This window comes from Scyliorhinus torazame, chromosome 17, assembly GCF_047496885.1.
Source record: "Scyliorhinus torazame isolate Kashiwa2021f chromosome 17, sScyTor2.1, whole genome shotgun sequence".
Lineage (NCBI taxonomy): Eukaryota > Metazoa > Chordata > Chondrichthyes > Carcharhiniformes > Scyliorhinidae > Scyliorhinus > Scyliorhinus torazame.
Window position 1 is genome coordinate 107,154,898 of NC_092723.1, and position 17,671 is coordinate 107,172,568.

The 17,671-nt window shown below is 44.8% G+C and overlaps 1 protein-coding gene across 7 annotated transcripts in view; it reads right to left on the minus strand.

Annotated features, from left to right (window-relative positions):
* Positions 1 to 17,671, minus strand: part of LOC140394047 (protein tweety homolog 3-like) — a 309,376-nt gene that overhangs the window by 145,902 nt on the left and 145,803 nt on the right. For all 7 annotated transcript variants that reach the window (XM_072480836.1, XM_072480842.1, XM_072480839.1 and 4 more), the window contains exons 3-4: positions 7,318 to 7,429; positions 715 to 935 (exon numbers count right to left, since the gene is read on the minus strand). In XM_072480836.1, coding sequence (XP_072336937.1) covers positions 715 to 935; positions 7,318 to 7,429 — 333 coding nt within the window. The remainder of the gene's footprint in view (positions 1 to 714; positions 936 to 7,317; positions 7,430 to 17,671) is intronic.

Sequence of the window (17,671 nt, forward strand, 5' to 3'; positions counted from 1 at the left end):
TGTCCCCTAACACTCTAATTCCACTTTACTTTTCCCTCCAGCATTGTCCAACCTCCTGCAGTTCTGACCCAATTATCTCCTTGCCCTCTATCACTGTGTGGCCTGAAGACGGCACTTACAAAATACAAATTAAATTAGTAATGTAAACAAAAGAGTAATTACATTTTGGAGATATTGCATTTAAAGATTTGTTAAAATAGGTTAATAATTGTTCAATTAATCTTTTTGCTGATCAATAAACAAGCAACCAAAGGACACAAGAGTCTTTTGTAATGAAAGGTTTTATTAAAGTTTAACTGTCAAAATACTACGCTCTTTGCAAAGAATTTGACACTTCTCAAATCTTTGAGTCCTACAAACTCACCTCCAGTACTGTAATCAGACTGATAAGGAATTGATTTGCCTAAATTAAAACTATTGACAAAAAAAAGTGTTAAAAAATTCTCCAAACACAAGTGAGAGATAGACATTCCAGTCTGAAAGCAAACATAAAATGAAGCTTGTGGCCTGGTACGTGAAAAATGGGAAACTTATGCCACACTGATGTAGTTGGAAATCCTTTTGATGTTAAAGACCTTTAATTTGCACCCATTCACCCGACATCTGGAGCTAGAAATACCCATTGTTAAATGAAATGGGACATGTTTCAATTCCCCAACACTTTTCACCTTGAGCACAAAAGTGGCCAGGGAATCATACTCAACAGATACATACCTGTAATAGTCATACAATTCAACAAAGACAGCTAGCTCTTCTAAAGATATGTCATTCTTCTCCCAAAATGGAATTGTAGTTAGCTGTCTAGCCAGTTCTCCAAAAAGACGTTTCGACTTCTGCACTCTCTCTAGGTAGCGTGGTTCCTTTGTGAACAAATCCTCCAAAGTACGAATGCTCCCATCTACGGTCCGATTCAGGTCTCGAGTACTCTCAGAAACCTGCAAGTAAGCAAAACCCAAGTTTAGAAACTAACCAAAAACTTTTGAACGTTGGTTTTCTCTCAAGCCTATAGAACAGCAAGAGCTGTACCTTCCCTTTGAGCGAGTAGCTAAATTTGCAGTAGGTGTGACCCGCTTTTTGTTTAAAATTAAAAATCAAACTGGCTACACGTTAAATAATTCAGTATGCTCTGGTCTGTTGATGTTCGATTGCAATTTGATATGCTATGCTTAGCATACTCAAGAGGTGGAGGATATATTTTTATTCTAAAACATTTCACAAAACCTATCAATTTGGCAAAGCTAATAAAATATTAACATTCATATTTACAAAATATGCCAAACAATTTTCTTTAACAATATTTTTAAAGAGGACGTTTGTGAGAACATGGGAGAAAATTGAGGCAGACACAAAGATACCTCAAGTACAACCACTGTGTTGGATCCAATTTGACAAGAGAGTTGCCGCTTTCTAGTGGACTGAAATGTCAGCAGCTCAAAGGTAAAAAATCAAATCCCCTTAAAAGGCATACTGCAGTAAGAGACCTTGTCACCATTTGGGATTAAAGGAGCCCATGGCATAATGTAAAAGGAAACCATTATCAAACCAAACATAGCACCCAAGGGGTGAGGAACTGAAGTAGACCATTCAGCCTCTCGAGCATGTTCCAACATTCAATTAGATCACACTGGACCTGCAACATCCACTAGGTTCCGTCACTCTTAATACCCTTGCCTAACAAAAATCTCTACTTTGAAATTTTCATATGATGTAGCATCAGCAACCTGTTGGGGATGAGCGTTCCAGATTTCCAGGCTCCTTGAAATAAAGATCAACATTCCATTAGCCATATTAATTATTGAGACAGCAACAGTGGCAGATGTAAATTAGGTTTTATATGAGAACCTCACCTTGTGTGGAGATAATGAAAGATATTTTAACATTCCTGTTGATCCCAATTCTTTTTTTTCCCCAATGAAGGGGGATTTTAGCATGGCCAATTCACTTGCCCTGCACATCTTTGGGTTGTGGGGGTGAGACCCACGCAAACTCCACACGGACAATGGCCTGGGCCAGGATCGAACCCGGGTCCTCAGCACCGTGAGGCAGCAGTGCTAACCACGTTGCCACCGTGCCGCCCACAACATTCCTGTGATGATGTACACTCATTGCTAGTTTGTCCACACCACAGGGCCATTGCTAAGCTATGCTGATGAGTTCCTTTTTTGTGAGAAGTTGGTTTGGATATAATTTTACTGGAGTTTAGAAGAGTAAAATTGCCTCTATGGTCCTGAGGGGCTTTGACAGGGTGGATGTGATGGGGTGTTTCCTCTCGTGGGAGAATCTAGTACTAGGTCTCACTGTTTAAAAATAAGGGGTCGCACATTTAAGATAAAGGGGCGAATTTCTCTCAGAGGATTGAGTGTCTTTGGAACTCCAGTGCCTTTTGAGGGATACTTTTTGCCAGTGAATATTTTTAAGACAAAACTAGGTAGATTCTTGATTAGCGAGGGAGTGAAAGGTTATCAGGGGTTGGCAGGAGTGTGGGGTCGAGGTTGCAACCAGATCAGCCAGGATAATATTGAATTGTGGAACAGGCTTGAGGGGCCAAGTGGTCTACTCCTGCTCCTTATTCTTTTGTTAGAGTCAATTGCAAAAATGACACACGATTGGCAGAGAGAGGATGGAACAGATGGGAGGAGTTAGAAATTCAGCTTTGGTAAGCATGACAACTCATTATTTGCTCATTTTTATATTGCCATATTGACATAAATATACAAAACACAAAATATGTTCACCTTAACCATAGAATTTACAGTACAGAAGTCGGCCATTCGGCCTATCGATTCTACACTGGCCCTTGGAAAGAGCACCCTATCTAAGTCCACGCCTCCACCCTAACCCAGTAACCCCCTCTAATCTTTTGGACACTAAGGGCAATTCAACATGGCCAATCCACCTAACCTGCCCATCTTTGGACTGTGGGAGGAAACCGGAGCATCCGGAGGAAACCCACGCAGACACGGGGAGAAAGTTCAAACTCTACACAGTCACCCGAGGCCAGAATTGAACCCGGGACCCTGGAGCTGTGAGGTAGCAGTGCTAACCACTGTGCCACCGTGCCGTAAGTGTGAAATAAAATCGCTCAATGATTCTTACCCATCTTTATCTCACCTAGTAGTAATTCAGAAAGCCTGAAGAAATACACACTTAAAAGAGAATGGGTGGTATTGTTGCACGCCTGGACTATGCTGCTGCATAGGCAGCATATAAGGCAGCTACAATCAGTACCCATAAAAGTTTGTGTTCAGGTCATTTAACAGAGTGACCGAATCACAGTAGGTGTCCCTGGCAGATCCAAATTGCTAACAGACATCAATGAATTTATGAAAGAACATGTGGGAAATTTGTGGAGTTTTCACCTTAATTCTTGAAAAATTTGGTCCCTCAATCGGCATTTTTGAGAATTGAGAGAGGCACCTTAACCAAGCCTCAAAAACAGTTGTTTGGATTGTACTCCAGAATCAGATGGCTCGCTGCCTAGCCGATAAAGAGATTTACCCTATTTATGGCCTTTTCTGGATCTTGTACTCATGAATAAACTGAAAAATAAATTTAGTAACTTTGAATTTCGATGTCTCAAGATGATAAATGAAGTTAAGATAAATGTTTCTGGAACTGGCAAATATTGTCGATATCAGTAACTACTAGAATTATGTTCCTTTAAATTTGATTATATTAGAACAATGACGAACTTCAAATGCTGGAGTGATATTTAATAATATGAAATGTACACATGACAATGTAATGCTACATTAACCTTGGCTTTAATGTTGATGATAAAACATGCAGAGAAGCTGTATAACCTTTTTGGGGGGAAATCCATTTTTGTGCAATACTAAATGCATTTATCCTACAATTGTGTACAGGCAGAGCAAAAACGCAGCAATCAACAGCTTTGAAAGGTCATTTACAAGTGCTGTTCTTGTACTTTAGTATGCAGTGTCACAATTAAAGGAACTTGTAACCAGCCTCAAATACAACCAACTCATTTTGCAAACTGACTTCTCATCAAAACTCATGAGTGCAATGTTCAGCAATGTCCCTGTGGCAGACAATAACAAACTGAAGGGCTAGCACAAATTAAGTTTTACTCCAATTTTATGATTCAAAATTTGGAATTTGTCAACTTCATTAGGTGTAGTTTCATGTTTGGCATTCCAACTTCAAATAAAATATACTATTGAATCAACCATGTACTGTTATATATTCTAACTTGTGCTGTACTCACTTAACCAGAAACCAAGCACATAATTCGGAATTATTGTCCTGTAAACAATCTTGGCAGCTTTACGGAATTATATTTTTCTCATGGACAAATCACTGCTATCAAACAACACAGAAGCTGAAATGCAAATGCATAGAGTGAAGAAGTGCCAGTTGATTGATCAGTACATAATCTACATCATTAGTTCTCACCAGCCACAAGATCTGCACAAATGATTTGTGTTCCAAAGGTGGTTGAACAAAGTTCAACAATCCAGTTCTACCACTGTCCATGTTCTCAACTGCTCTGGATAGAAAATCCACAGCAACACAGGAACCCACTTCAACCAAGTACATCAAACCCCCACTTCATATCCAGCCAGATGCTTCATCAGTATAAAAATATCCACAATGTTAACAATCCTTTCAGTACACTTATGATTAAGCAATCCAACTGAGACCATTACAAGGCAATTTAAGAGTATAGCAAGCATTAGAAATTACAAGTTGCCGCAAATAATCACCACTTTTTAGTTTTTGTCATCGGATTAGTGGGCAGCATGGTAGCACATTGGTTAGCACAGTTGCTTCACAGTTCCAGGGCCCCAGGTTCGATTCCTGGCTTGGGTCTCTGTCTGTGCGGAGTCTGCACGTTCTCCCCGTGTTTGCGTGGGTTTCCTCCAGGTGCTCCGGTTTCCTCCCACAGTCCAAAGATGTGCATGTTAGGTGGATTAGCCATGCTAAATTGCCCTGAGTGTCCAAAAAGCTTAGGTGGGGTTACGGGGATAGGGTGGAGATGTGGGCTTGGGTGGGGTGCTCTTTCCAAGGGCCGGTGCAGACTCGATGGGCTGAATGGCCACCTTCTCTTCTGCACTGTAAATTCTATGATTCGATAATCTAAATGACAAAACTCCACATAATAACCATTCCAACACCACAAGTAATTGCTCCATATCCTTTTCCTCTTCAGACCTTTTCTCCCGGATCAGAGTACACCTCCCCTGTGATTCCATTTGAATCTCTAAATTAAGATCCTGTCACTGTCAAAATTTACACTCCTAACCAAAATCCTGGACAAAATTCTCTATCATGACAGCAGCGCTACTGTGCTAGATGGTCTCCCATCTCCATAAATTTGTGGTCCCTGTACCCCATCCCATTCACCCATTTCCTTCCAAAGTGCTTCTGCCTGTCTATCTCCTTCTCCAAAGGGCCCTCCCTAAAATCGACTCCTTTCACCAAAATTTTGTTCACTGTTCCTAACATCGCGTTATGTAAATGGATTGCCAGGGGTGGATGTGACAAACGGATGAGATAAGGAAACCTTACTTAAATTCTTCACATGATCATGTTTCAGGTATACTATGCAGAACTCATTCACCACAACAGAAACTGAAATAATACAGCGTTCCCTTAAAAAACATTTCCATCAGTACATTTCTGTAAATGAGTCTGTTTATAGATAGTATGAACACCTTTTTTCTCTCGTATATGATTATTTTGGAAATATGGTGACACCCTGCAAGTTTTTGAAAATGAACAAAATTCACATGCGCTATTTGTTTACTACTTCCTGCCTTTCCTCGTCGTTGCCATCTCTCCCATCATCCACCATCACCATCCTACTTCCCCAACCCCCCGCAAACAAGTATCTAAATTCAGCAGATTGATTTTATTTTTTTTTTAAAAGCAACAGTATGCTGTTAAGTGCCTGTTGGGAAACAAATTTTAAAGAAATTAACTTCTGTCATCGCGTTTATCAGAACCCGTGTTCCTAGAATTTTCAGGTTTCCCCCACGCGTGTTAGTGAAATAGGTGCATTTTAGGGAGGACCCTGAAGGAAGTGGAGTTTGTGGGACACAAGTACTTAGGAAATAGGGGAATGGAAATTAGTATGGCATGAGACAATATGAATAACAAATTTATGGAGATGGGAGGCCAGCTAAGACAGTAGTGATAGTGATGGGGATAGAATGTTTTTTTCATAATTTTGGTTTGGGATATATGTTTTGAGAGCAGCAGAAGCTTAAACAGAGAGATTTAAATGGAGTCACACAGGAGATGTACACAGATCGGGGACAGAGTTATCTTTGGGGAGGAAAAGGAGATAGGGCATTTTCATTTTTAAAAATGACAGTCGGAAATCCATTCTAAAGGAACATTTTGCATGTATTTGGACAAAGCCAAGTTGACAAAAACACATGGAGGCTGATTCACCATAGAAAAATATTAAAAGAACATTAATGATTTAATTTAACCTGACGGAATGATTAAACTATGCGAAACTGGACATTATTTAAAATATGGCCCATTCAAAATTGGATGTCAAACAACGCTTTGTGATCAGCGACACCAGTTTGCACTTTCTTTCTTTTTTTAAATTTAGAGTACCCAATACATTTTTTCCAATTAAGGGGCAATTTAGCGTGGCCGATCCACCTAGCCTGCACATCTTTGGGTTGTGGGGCAAAACCCACGCAGCCACGAGGAGAATGTGCAAACTCTTCACGGACAGTGACGCAGAGCTGGGATCGAACCTGGGACCTTGGCGCCATGAGGCAGCAGTGCTAACCACTGCGCCGTGCTGCTCGATACAGTTTGCACTTTCAACACCATTGCAGTATTTTCCTAAAGTATCTTCCATATGCTGCATTCCTAGATCATGCATGGATAAGACATTGTTGCATGAAGTTGGCTTTGTAATTCATTTGCCTCCTGTGCCATTTCTATTACCAAGAGGAGCAGGAAACAGTCAATTTGTAAATCTCTTTAGCTTGCAATCCAATCAATTGGAGGAGAATTAAGATCGATCCCATTAGAAGTCCTATTTAGCTATTGTTAAGCAGATGACGCCAGACACAACAGGCATTCATCAAACAATATTAATATTTTCAGCTGCTTTAAAGAACTGATATAATTCAAGCTCACTACAAGGTGTGACAGTTTGGTTTGCAAGTAGTTAGAGCTTTGAATACCACAATAAATACAAGATGAGCGCATTTTACTAAGTGACTGCACAGATGGTGAAAATGTTTTTTTCTTAAGAATCCAATCCATCATTTTCATAGACTCCTAACTGTGGGAAAACTGCACTTCCTGGAAGTTGGTACTTACCAGGTACTCGACTCCTGTAATAGTGCGGTTCGCATGTCTCATCGAGTAGGCAAGTCTGAAAATTCCATCACTGGTTTCGCCATTACCGTAGAAACCAACAGCAATTCCCGCACTGAAAAAACAAGAAATTCCATTACGATGAAGTCTGTTAAGTTAAACAATTTCTCCAAATATATTTTCATGATTTGGAATATTAAAAAATAAACATGTAAAAAGATAATCTGACAAAATTACTCATCTCTTTAAAGGCGGAGCTACCTGACGAAGATTCGAGGAATCCCACTGCTATTGAGAGACCCAGGCAATACAGCAAGGTGATTAGAAAGGTAATAGGAAAAGGATTGTAGTTCACCTTTCATAGGAACATATGGACAGGAGTAGGCCGTTTAGCCTGTCCAGCCTTCTCCGCCATTCAATTAAACCATGACTGATCATCTACCTCAACACCACTTTCCCCATATCCTTTGATATGATTAGTCCTCAGAAATCTATCAATTGCTATCTTGAACATTCTCAATGAATGAGTTTCCATAGCCCTCCGAGGTAAAGAATGCTAAAGATTCACCATCCTCTGAATGAAACAAATTCCTTCTCATCTCAGTCTTAAATGGCATGTCCCTTATCCTGAGATTATGTCCCCTGGTTTTAGACTCACCAGCCAGGGGGAAACACCCAATCTGCATCCACCCTGTCACACCCAGTAGGTTTCAATGTGATCACCTCTCATCCTTTGAAACTCTACAGAATACTGGCCCAGTTTCCTCAATCTCTCCTCATAAAACAATCCCGCCATCCCAGGGATTAGTCTGGTGAATCTCTGTTGCACTCCCTCTATGGAAAGTATATCCTTCCTTCAATAAGTTGACCAAAACTGTCCACAATACTCCAGATGCGGTCACGCCAAGGCTCTAAACAAATGCATCAAAACAGTACAAATTGAGATATAGTTTTAAGACCGTTAATAACAGTATTTTCAAATTTGTTACTACCATCCCACAAAAAGTCATCTGCATGCATCATGAAGACGCTCGAATGTTTCCCTTCATGTTGCCAATAAAACATCGTAGGGTCTGCTTTCAACTGAAGACAGCCCAAAACAAAACCGACAGCACAGTGGTGCAATGATTAGCACTGCTGCCTCACAGCGGCAGAGACCCGGGTTAGATTCTGAGCTTGGGTGACTGTGTGGAGTTTGCACGTTCTCCCCATATCTGCGTGGATTTCTTCTGGGTGCTCCGATTTCCTCCCACAGTCCAAAGATGTGCAACTTAGGTGGGGTTACAGCGACAGCGATCGCCCCTTAGTGTCCAGGGTTGTGCAGGTTAGATGGGGTTACAGCGATAGTGTGAGGGAGTGGGCTTAGTTAGGGTGCTCTTTCAGGGGGTCGGTGCAGACCCGATGGGCCAAATGGATCCCTTCTGCACTGACAAATTCTATTCTATGATTACATTCACTTTGTTGGTTGATATTAGTACATAAATGAGACTTCCGGTGGCGGCCATGGAGGGGTAGGTTTCACATTTGATAGCTCCAGTCTGTAACGGACTTTTGGACCTTTTCCCCCCCCGTTTTTTTCAAATTTTATGGGATACAGCAGTGAAGAGCAAGACAGTAAGGAGAAATCCCCCTCCGGTGTATGGAGAATTGGACCAGAAGTGGCCGTGTGAGACGACAAAGTCCTATAAGGGAGACGCAAGCAGAGCTGGTAACACGGGACAGCATGGTGGAGGGCAAGGGCCGCGGGTAGACGGCATAGTGGTCGACGGAGCAGCTGGTGAAGTTTTCCGAGGATTGCTTCACCAAGCTGAAGGAGGACACGCTGGACCCGATTAAGGCTTCGATTGATCAAGTGGTTCAGAATCATGACTCCCACGGGAGAGCGATCTAGGAGGTCAAACAAAAGTTGTCTGAGCACGAGCAGTATATAACCGTGCTGGAAAGCAAGGTGGGGATGATGAATGACCGCCAGAAAAGAATGCAGGAGAAGTTGGAGGACCTGGAGAATAGGGCCAGGAGGCAGAATCTCAGGATTGTTGGCCTCCCTGAAGGCAGTGAGGGATCGGATGCGAGGGCCTATGTGACGGATATGTTGGAGAAGTTGATGGGGGCTGGGACGTTCCCTTGGCCTCTGGAATTGGACAGAGCGCACAGAGAACTCGCGAGGAAGCCCAGAGTGAACAAACTGCCGAGGATCATGGTGGTACGTTTTCACCATTTCATGGACAAGGAACACGTTTCGCAGTGAGCCAAGAAAGAACGGAGCAACAAGTGGGAGAACTGTGAGTTGCGCATTTATCAGGACCTGGGAACGGATTTGGCCAAGAGGCGAGCTGGGTTCAATCGGGCAATACCAACCCTCTTTAAGAAGGGGGTGAAGTTCGGGATGCAGTACCCAGCCCGCCTGTGGGTCACACATGAGGAACGGGACTTCTACTTTGAAACGCCAGACGAAGTATGAACTTTTATTAAAGAAATGAAGCTGGAGGTGAATTAAAAGACACTTAAACATTGGAGAAGTACTGTGGCAGCAATTTGTGGTGCTGGATTGTAAAAATTGAAGTAGCTCTATGTGAAATAATGGGCTGTGTGGATGGTTAAAGGTTGATCTGACTTGTAGGGACCTTGTTAGCGGGGGGGCTTTGAATTTAGTTCTGCTTTTTGGGTGACGTTTTTTTTTTTTTTTTTAAAGTGATTGTTTCTTCACCTTTTTTTCCTGTTGTTTGTTTACTGGGGAATGTGATGCTTTTAAAATGTGTATTCATGTGGGGGGGGGGGGGAAAGAGAGGAGAGTACAATAGGGAGACAGGCTGCTTGGTGCCAGGGACGAGAGCTATTGAGTCAGCATGGGTCAGCTGACTCGCGGAAGCGCAGTGGGGGCTGGGCAGGTGTTAAGCTGGAGCTTGACTTGGGGAATTGGGTTTTTAATGTTGTTGCTGGGGGGGGGGGGAGGGAAAGAGAGAGAGGTGGAACTGCTACAAGGGGACAAATGGGAGGTCGGGAACGGCGACAGCCCGAGTGGGGACTCGAGGAAGTGGAGGGCGCGAGCTAGAGGCTGGCCTAAAAAGAGTGATGGCTAGTCGGCAGGGGGGGGGGGGGGGGGGGGTTGGGTTGGAAGCCCCCCCCCCCCCCCCCCCGCCTCCCCCCCCCCGTCCAGGCTGATCACATAGAACGTGAGAGGACTGAATGGGCCGGTCAAGAGGGCTCGCGTGTTCACGCATTTGAGGGAACTGAAGGCGGACATGGCAATGCTACAAGAGACAGAACTAAAGGTTACAGACCAGAAGAGATTGAGGAAGGGGTGGGTTAGCCAAGTGTTCCACTCAGGACTGGACTCAAAGACCAGGGGGGGTGGGTAGCGATCTTGATCAGCAAACGAGTGGCATTCGGGGCTGGGAGAATCGTGTCAGACAAGGGGAGTAGGTACATAATGATGAGTGGGAAGCTGCAGGCGGTGCGAGTGGTACTTGTGAACATATATGCTCCGAACTGGGACGACGTGGAATTTATGAGGCGGGTATTAGGCGAGATCCCAGACTTAGAGTCACATAACCTGATCATGGCTAACACAGTCATTGATCCGGAATTGGGCCGGTCAAAATCCAGGACAGGGACGAGGCCGGCTACGGCAAAGGAATTGAAGGGTTTTATGGAACAGGTGGGGGGAGTAGACCCATGGAGGTTTGCACGGCCGAGGACGAAGGAGCTTTCTTTTTTTTCACATGTCCACAAGGTATACTCTCGCATCGACTTTTTTGTTCTGAGCAGGGCGCTAATACCGAAGGTGGGTGGATACTGAATACTCAGCAATTGCAGTGTCGGCTCATGCCCCGCACTGGGTGGATCTACGGGTTAATGTGGAGAGAGGGCACCTTCTGTGGAGACTGGATGTGGGGTTGCTAACGGATGAGGCAGTCTGTGGGCGGGTTAACAAATCCATCCAGAACTACCTAGAAACAAATGATACGGGGGAGGTCTCTGCAGCGACGGTCTGGGAAGCTTTGAAGGCAGTCGTCAGAGGGGAATTAATCTCGATACGGGCCCACAGAGAAAAGGTGGAACGGGCTGAGAGGGATAGATTAGTGGAGGAGATACTCCAGGTGGACAGGAGATACTCGGAGGCCCCGGACGCAGGGCTACTGAGGGAGCGGCGGAGGTTACAGGTGGAGTTTCGGCTGTTGACCACAGGGAAAGCAGTGGAACAGTTGAGGAAGGTAAGGGGGCGATCTATGAGTACGGGGAAAAGGCAAGCAGAATGTTGGCGCATCAGCTCAGGAAAAGAGAGGCGGCCAGGGAGATAGGTAAAGTAAAGAGTTGGGACGGTAATACTGTCCTGGACCCAGCGAGGGTGACCGAGGTGTTCAAGGACTTCTATAGTAAATTATATGAGTCGGAACCCCCGGCTGGGGTGGAGGAGATGAGGCTATTTTGGGATCAGTTGAGGTTCCCGAGGGTGGAGGAGGACCTGGTGGAGAGGCTGGGAGCCCCAATTGTGATTGAGGAAATAATCAAGGGGCTGGAGGGCATGTAGTCATGTAGTCGGGCAAGGCCCCGGGGCCTGACGGCTACCCGGTGGAATTCTATAAGAAGTTTTCAGAGATATTGAGCCCACTGCTGGTGAGAATATTTAACGAAGCAAGAGAAAAGGGAGTCCTCCCCCCAACAATGTCGCAGGCCTCGATTTCATTGATCTTGAAACGGGAGAACAATCCGGAGCAATGCGGGTCATACAGGCCGATTTCTCAACCGAATGTGGATGCCAAACTAAGATACTGGCCACAAGGCTAGAGGACCGTGTCCCGGGGTGATAGTTCGAAGGCTTCTAAATGTTATGATGCCCTCAGAAGGAGAGGAGGTGGAGGTGGTGGTGGTGGTAGCGATGGATGTGGAGAAGGCTTTTGATCGGGTGGAGTGGAATTACCTGTGTGAGGCGCTGGGAAGGTTTGGGTTTGGTGAGGGCTTTATTGACTGGACGCGGCTGCTCTATCGGGCACCAGTAGAGAGTGTGCGTACGAATCGGCTGAGGTCGGGGTATTTTGAACTACACCGAAGGACAAGGCAAGGGTGCCCCCTCTCCCGTTACCGTTTGCTCTGGCCATAGAGCCATTGGCCAGGTCTCGCTTTACGCAGATGACCTGCTCTTGTGCATTTCGGACCCGTTGGAGGGGATGGGGGACGTAATGCAAATCTTGGGGGAATTTGGCAATTTTTCGAGGTATAAATTGAACATGGGGAAAAGCGAGATGTTTGCGATCCAGGCAAGAGGGCAGGAGAAGAGACTGGGAGAGCTGCCGCTTAGAATGGTAGGAAAGAGCTTTCGATATCTGGGAATCCAGGTGGCCCAGAAATGGGAGGTACTGCACAAGTTAAACCTATCCCGGTTGGTAGAACAAATGGAAGGGGACTTTAAGAGATGTGATATGCTCCCGCTATCACTGGCAGGGTGGGTACAGACCGTGAAAATGACGGTCCTCCCCAGATTTCTGTTTGTCTTTCAGTGCCTCCCCATCTTCATCCCCAAGGCCTTTTTCAAGAGGATGAATAAGATTATTTTGGGCTTTGTGTGGGCGAGTAAAACCCCGCGATTGAAGAAAGTGTTGCTGGAGCGTGGGGGGGGAGGGTGGGTTGGCACTGCCGAACTTCTGCAATTACTACTGGGTGGCTAATATAGCCATGATTAGGAAGTGGGTAGTGGGGAAGGGGTCGGCATGGGAGCTGATGGAGGCGGCGTCATGTAAAGACACCAGTCTGGGGGCATTGGCACCTCTGCCGTTCTCGCCGGCCCGATACTCCACAAGTCCGGTGGTGGTTGTGGCTCTGAGGGTCTGGGGGCAGTGGAGGAGATATAAGAGAGTGGAGGGAGCATCGGATTGGATCCTGATTTATAACAATCACAGGTTTGTACCGGGTAGGCTAGATGGCGGGTTCCGGAGTTGGCAGAGGGCAGGAATTAGAAGGATGGGGGATCTATTTATAGATGGGAGTTTTCCCAGCTTGAAAGCTTTGGAGGATAAATTTAAATTGCCAGCAGGGAATGGTTTTAGGTATTTGCAGGTGTGCGACTTCCTGAGAACACATGTGCCGGCCTTTCCGCTGCTGCCGCCACGGGGGTACAGGATAGATTAGTTTCCAGTACCTGGGTGGGAAAGGGGAGGATATCGGATATTTACCAGGAGCTTTTGGAGGCGGAGGAAACTCCGGTGCACAAGTGGGAGGACGAGCTAGGAGCAGAGATAGAGGCAGGTCTATGGGCGGATGCCCGAAGCAGGGTTAATACCTCCTCATCATGCGCCAGGCTTAGCCTGATACAATTTAAGGTAGTCCACCGGGCACACATGACAGTGGCTAGGATGAGCAGGTTTTTCCGGGTAGAGGATAGGTGTGCGAGATGCGCGGGAAGCGCAGCAAATCATGTCCACATTTTTTGGGCATGCCCGAAGCTTGGAGGGTTTTGGCAAGGTTTTGCTAAGGCAATGTCCACGGTGCTAAAAGCACGGGTGGTGACAGGTCCGGAGGTAGCGATCTCTGGAGTGTCGGAAGATCCGGGAGTTCAGGGAGCGAAAGAGGCCGACGTCCTGGCCTTTGCCTCCCTGGTAGCCCATTGATGGATCCTATTAATGTGGAGGGACTCGAAGTCCCCGAGTATAGAGATCTGGGTTAGTGACATGGCTGGGTTTCTCAGTCTTGAGAAAATAAAGTTTGCCTTAAGAGGGTCAATGTTAGGGTTCTCCCGGAGGTGGCAGCCGTTCGTCGACTTTCTCGGGGAAAATTAGAAATGTCAGCAGATGCAGTATTCCAAGGGGGGGCGGGGGGGATTGTTGTTGTATGGTTGAGGTATGTGAAGATTGGGCTGGGGGGGGGAAATGTTTATTTTACCATGTTCATGTCATTGTTTTAGTTACTGTTATAAAAATTTTCAAATACCAATTATAGTGAATTTCATACAGATGTGCTACAATCCCACACATTAATACAAAATATTGAAACAATTATTGGGAAAATCACAAAGGTATACAACCATACAATCATCCCTTTAAATTTAAAAGGTGCGAGCATTTCACATAGTATTGACCGCATTTCAAAAAACAAAATGTATAGAATGCTTAAAAATACCTCAGAGAGCGACCCAGCAAGAGAATAGAAAAGCACGTGAGGCGAGAGTGAGAGGCAGCGAGAGGGAGAGACCCAGCGAGAGATTGTAAAAGCAGAAAAGGCTGAGAAAGGAAGAGACCTGGCGAGACGTTAATCACAGAATCATTATGGTGCAGAGGAGGCCAAAGAGTTCCAGAGGCAGAAAAATCTAGGAGCACCCTGAGCTTCGAAAATAAGTGAGCAGTAACATCACAGGAAAGCTGCAAGGTGATTGGCTGATGAGCATTGCTGCTCAAGGGCTGACTATAAACAATTGGGAACTTAAAAAAATTAACTGTCAGTAACAAGTCTGTAGCTAACGAGTCTTATCATTTATTCTTAAGTAATGGTTATTACTGTGATGGCGTTGCAAGGGTTTATCAATATAGCTAAAGTTTTAAGTTTAATTAATATTGGTTAAGCTTTAATATTTATAAATAACATTTAATACCAGCATTAGGGCAGCACGGTAGCACAAGTGGATAGCACTGTGGCTTCACAGCGCCAGGGTCCCAGGTTCGAATCCCCGCTGGGTCACTGTCTGTGCGGAGTCCGCACGTTCTCCCCGTGTCTGCGTGGGTTTCCTCCGGGTGCACCGGTTACCTCCCACAGTCCAAAGACGTGCAGGTTAGGTGGATTGGCCATGATAAATTGCCCTCAGTGACCAAAAAGGTTAGGAGGGGTTATTGGGTTACGGGGATAGGGTGGAAGTGAGGGCTTGAGTGTTTCGGTGCAGACTCGATGGGCCGAATAGCCTCCTTCTGCACTGTATGTTCTATGTTTAATTGCAGCAACAAGGTGATCAGTTAACAATGAGAGAAATGGCAAGGCTGTCCCAACCTCGAGAGTGTAAATCCTGTGCTCTGTGGGCACTCCCAGGTGCTTCCCACGTCCTGGACAATCATTTGTGTAGGAAGATCCCTCAGTTGCAGCAGCTTGAGTTCGGAGTTGTAGAATTTAAGCAGCAGCTGGCGTCATCAAGGAGAATCCATGAGTTTGAGAGTTACATGGATAGCATATTTATAGATATCTTTCCACCGCCCCACCCCAAGGTTAAGAGCATGCAGGGAGAGAGGAAAGAGGTGACCACTGGACGGTCAAAATAACAGGCAGGTTAGAGAAGCATCTTGAGCGCACTCTCCAAGTATTTGGTCTGAATGTTGATGACAGTGCTGATTCATCTGAGGAATGCAGCCAAAGCCAAGTCCATGGCACCATGGGTGGCTGAGCTGTACAAGGAAATCTGGAAGTGTAATAGTGTTCGGTGATTCAATAGTTTACCAAAGGCAGGGATTTCTATGGCTGCAGGCCCAGGTGAACATGGGACGTGTACAGAAGTTGCAAATGAACAGAGCTGGGACAGAATCCTTGAGGGGCATTTTGCTAGTGCTGTTGGGGACTGTTTAAACAAACTCGGCACAAATGTGGGAACCAGGAGGTAGTATTAGAGAGGAATACCAAGGGGCACAGAATGCAGGGAGGGATAGATTGCACTAGAGTAGGGAATTAAAAAGTTAATACGTGGGATCAGAGTAAAGAAGAAACTGAGAATCTAGATCAGGGTTATATGCATGATGTGAACGCACAGAGTGTGGTAAGTAAGATTGGTGAGATACAGACGCAGATCGCCATGTGCAATCATGTTGTTGTGACTATAACATAGACCTGGCCCAAAAAAACTGTGTGTTAAATATCCCTCGATACAAGATATTCAAGAAAGATAGGAAAGAAAGAAAAGAGGGAGGTCTGGTGGTTTTGATAAAGGAGGGCATGAAAGGAGGATCTCTCCCAGAGGGATCAAGGACAGAATCTATTTGGCTAGAGCTCTGGAACATAAATAGTGCAATTACATTGCTAAGTGTAGTCTATAGGCCATCAACTAGTGGGAAGGAATCACAGAATTGTTAAGGCACAGAAAGAGGCCATTCGGCCTATCGTGGCTGCACCAACTCTCCAAACGAACTGTTTGAATTAGTACCACATCCCCTGCCTTTACCTTATAACCCTGCACCTTGTTGTTTTCACAAAATCATCTAATGTCCTTTTGACTGCCTCAATTGAACCTGCCTCCACCACACTTCCAGGCAGTGTATTCCAGGCCCGAACCACTCATTGCGTCTCAGATCTTAAAACCATTTCTAAGCAGGTCAAACGTTTCCACTAAAACCAAAAGAAGTGAGAGAAACACTGCTTATGCAGAGAAACAAATTTACAGAGAAATTTCAGAGATTACAAAAAATTGGGGAGTGCTTATAATGGCGGATTTCAATTATCCAAATATGGACGGGCATAACAGTAGTGCGAAGGGCAGAGAGGCAAGTGTTCCTAGAGTGTGTTCAGCAAAACATTCTACGGCAATATGTTTCCAGTTCAATGGCTTGGTTCTTGTAAACTAGGTGTGCCAAGTAGATCAATGTCATTAGGCAAATATTTAGGAGACACTGATCATTGTATCATTGTGGAAAAGGACAATGAACAGTCCAGAGTAAGGGAGATTAACTGTGGAAAACCAACTTCAGCGGGTTAAAAATGAATCAGGGCTGAATAAACTGGGGGTCAAAGGTTAGCAGGTAAACGGTAGCCGATCAATGGGCTATTGTTAAAGAGCAGATAGTTTGGACACAGTCAAGATATATTCCCTCAAAAGGGAAAGTTGGGGCAAACATATCCAAAGCTCCCTGGATGACAAAGGCGATAACAATTAAGACAAAGATGAAAAATTATGCTTATGACAAGTGAAAATACAATTGAAAACCATGTTGAATACAGAAGGTTCAGAGGAGGTTTCAGAAGCAAACAAGATAAGCAAAGGAGGAGTATGAAGAGGCGAGCAGCTAGCACAAGAAGGAATCCCAAAGTCTTTTACAGGCATAAAAATAGTAAAAGGGTGGAAAGGGGAGTAGGGCTGATTAGTGACCAAAAAGGGGATTTACACATGGGGGCAGAGGGCATAGTTGATGTACTTAATGAATAATTTGTCTTGAGGAAGATAGTAAAAGCGGAGGTAATTCAGGCACCAGATGGGTTTAAAATTTAAATATTGGATCGGTTATCTGTATTTAAAAATTGATATGGCACTGAGACTGTTTGAGATGCAACCAAGGATACAGGAGAGAAGTGAAGGTGGAAATTGCAGAGGTATTCCTCGGACTCGGGTGGTGCCAGAGGGCTGGAGGATTGTTCCATTATATTGCATTCTTGTTCAAAACAGGGTGTAAAAATAAGC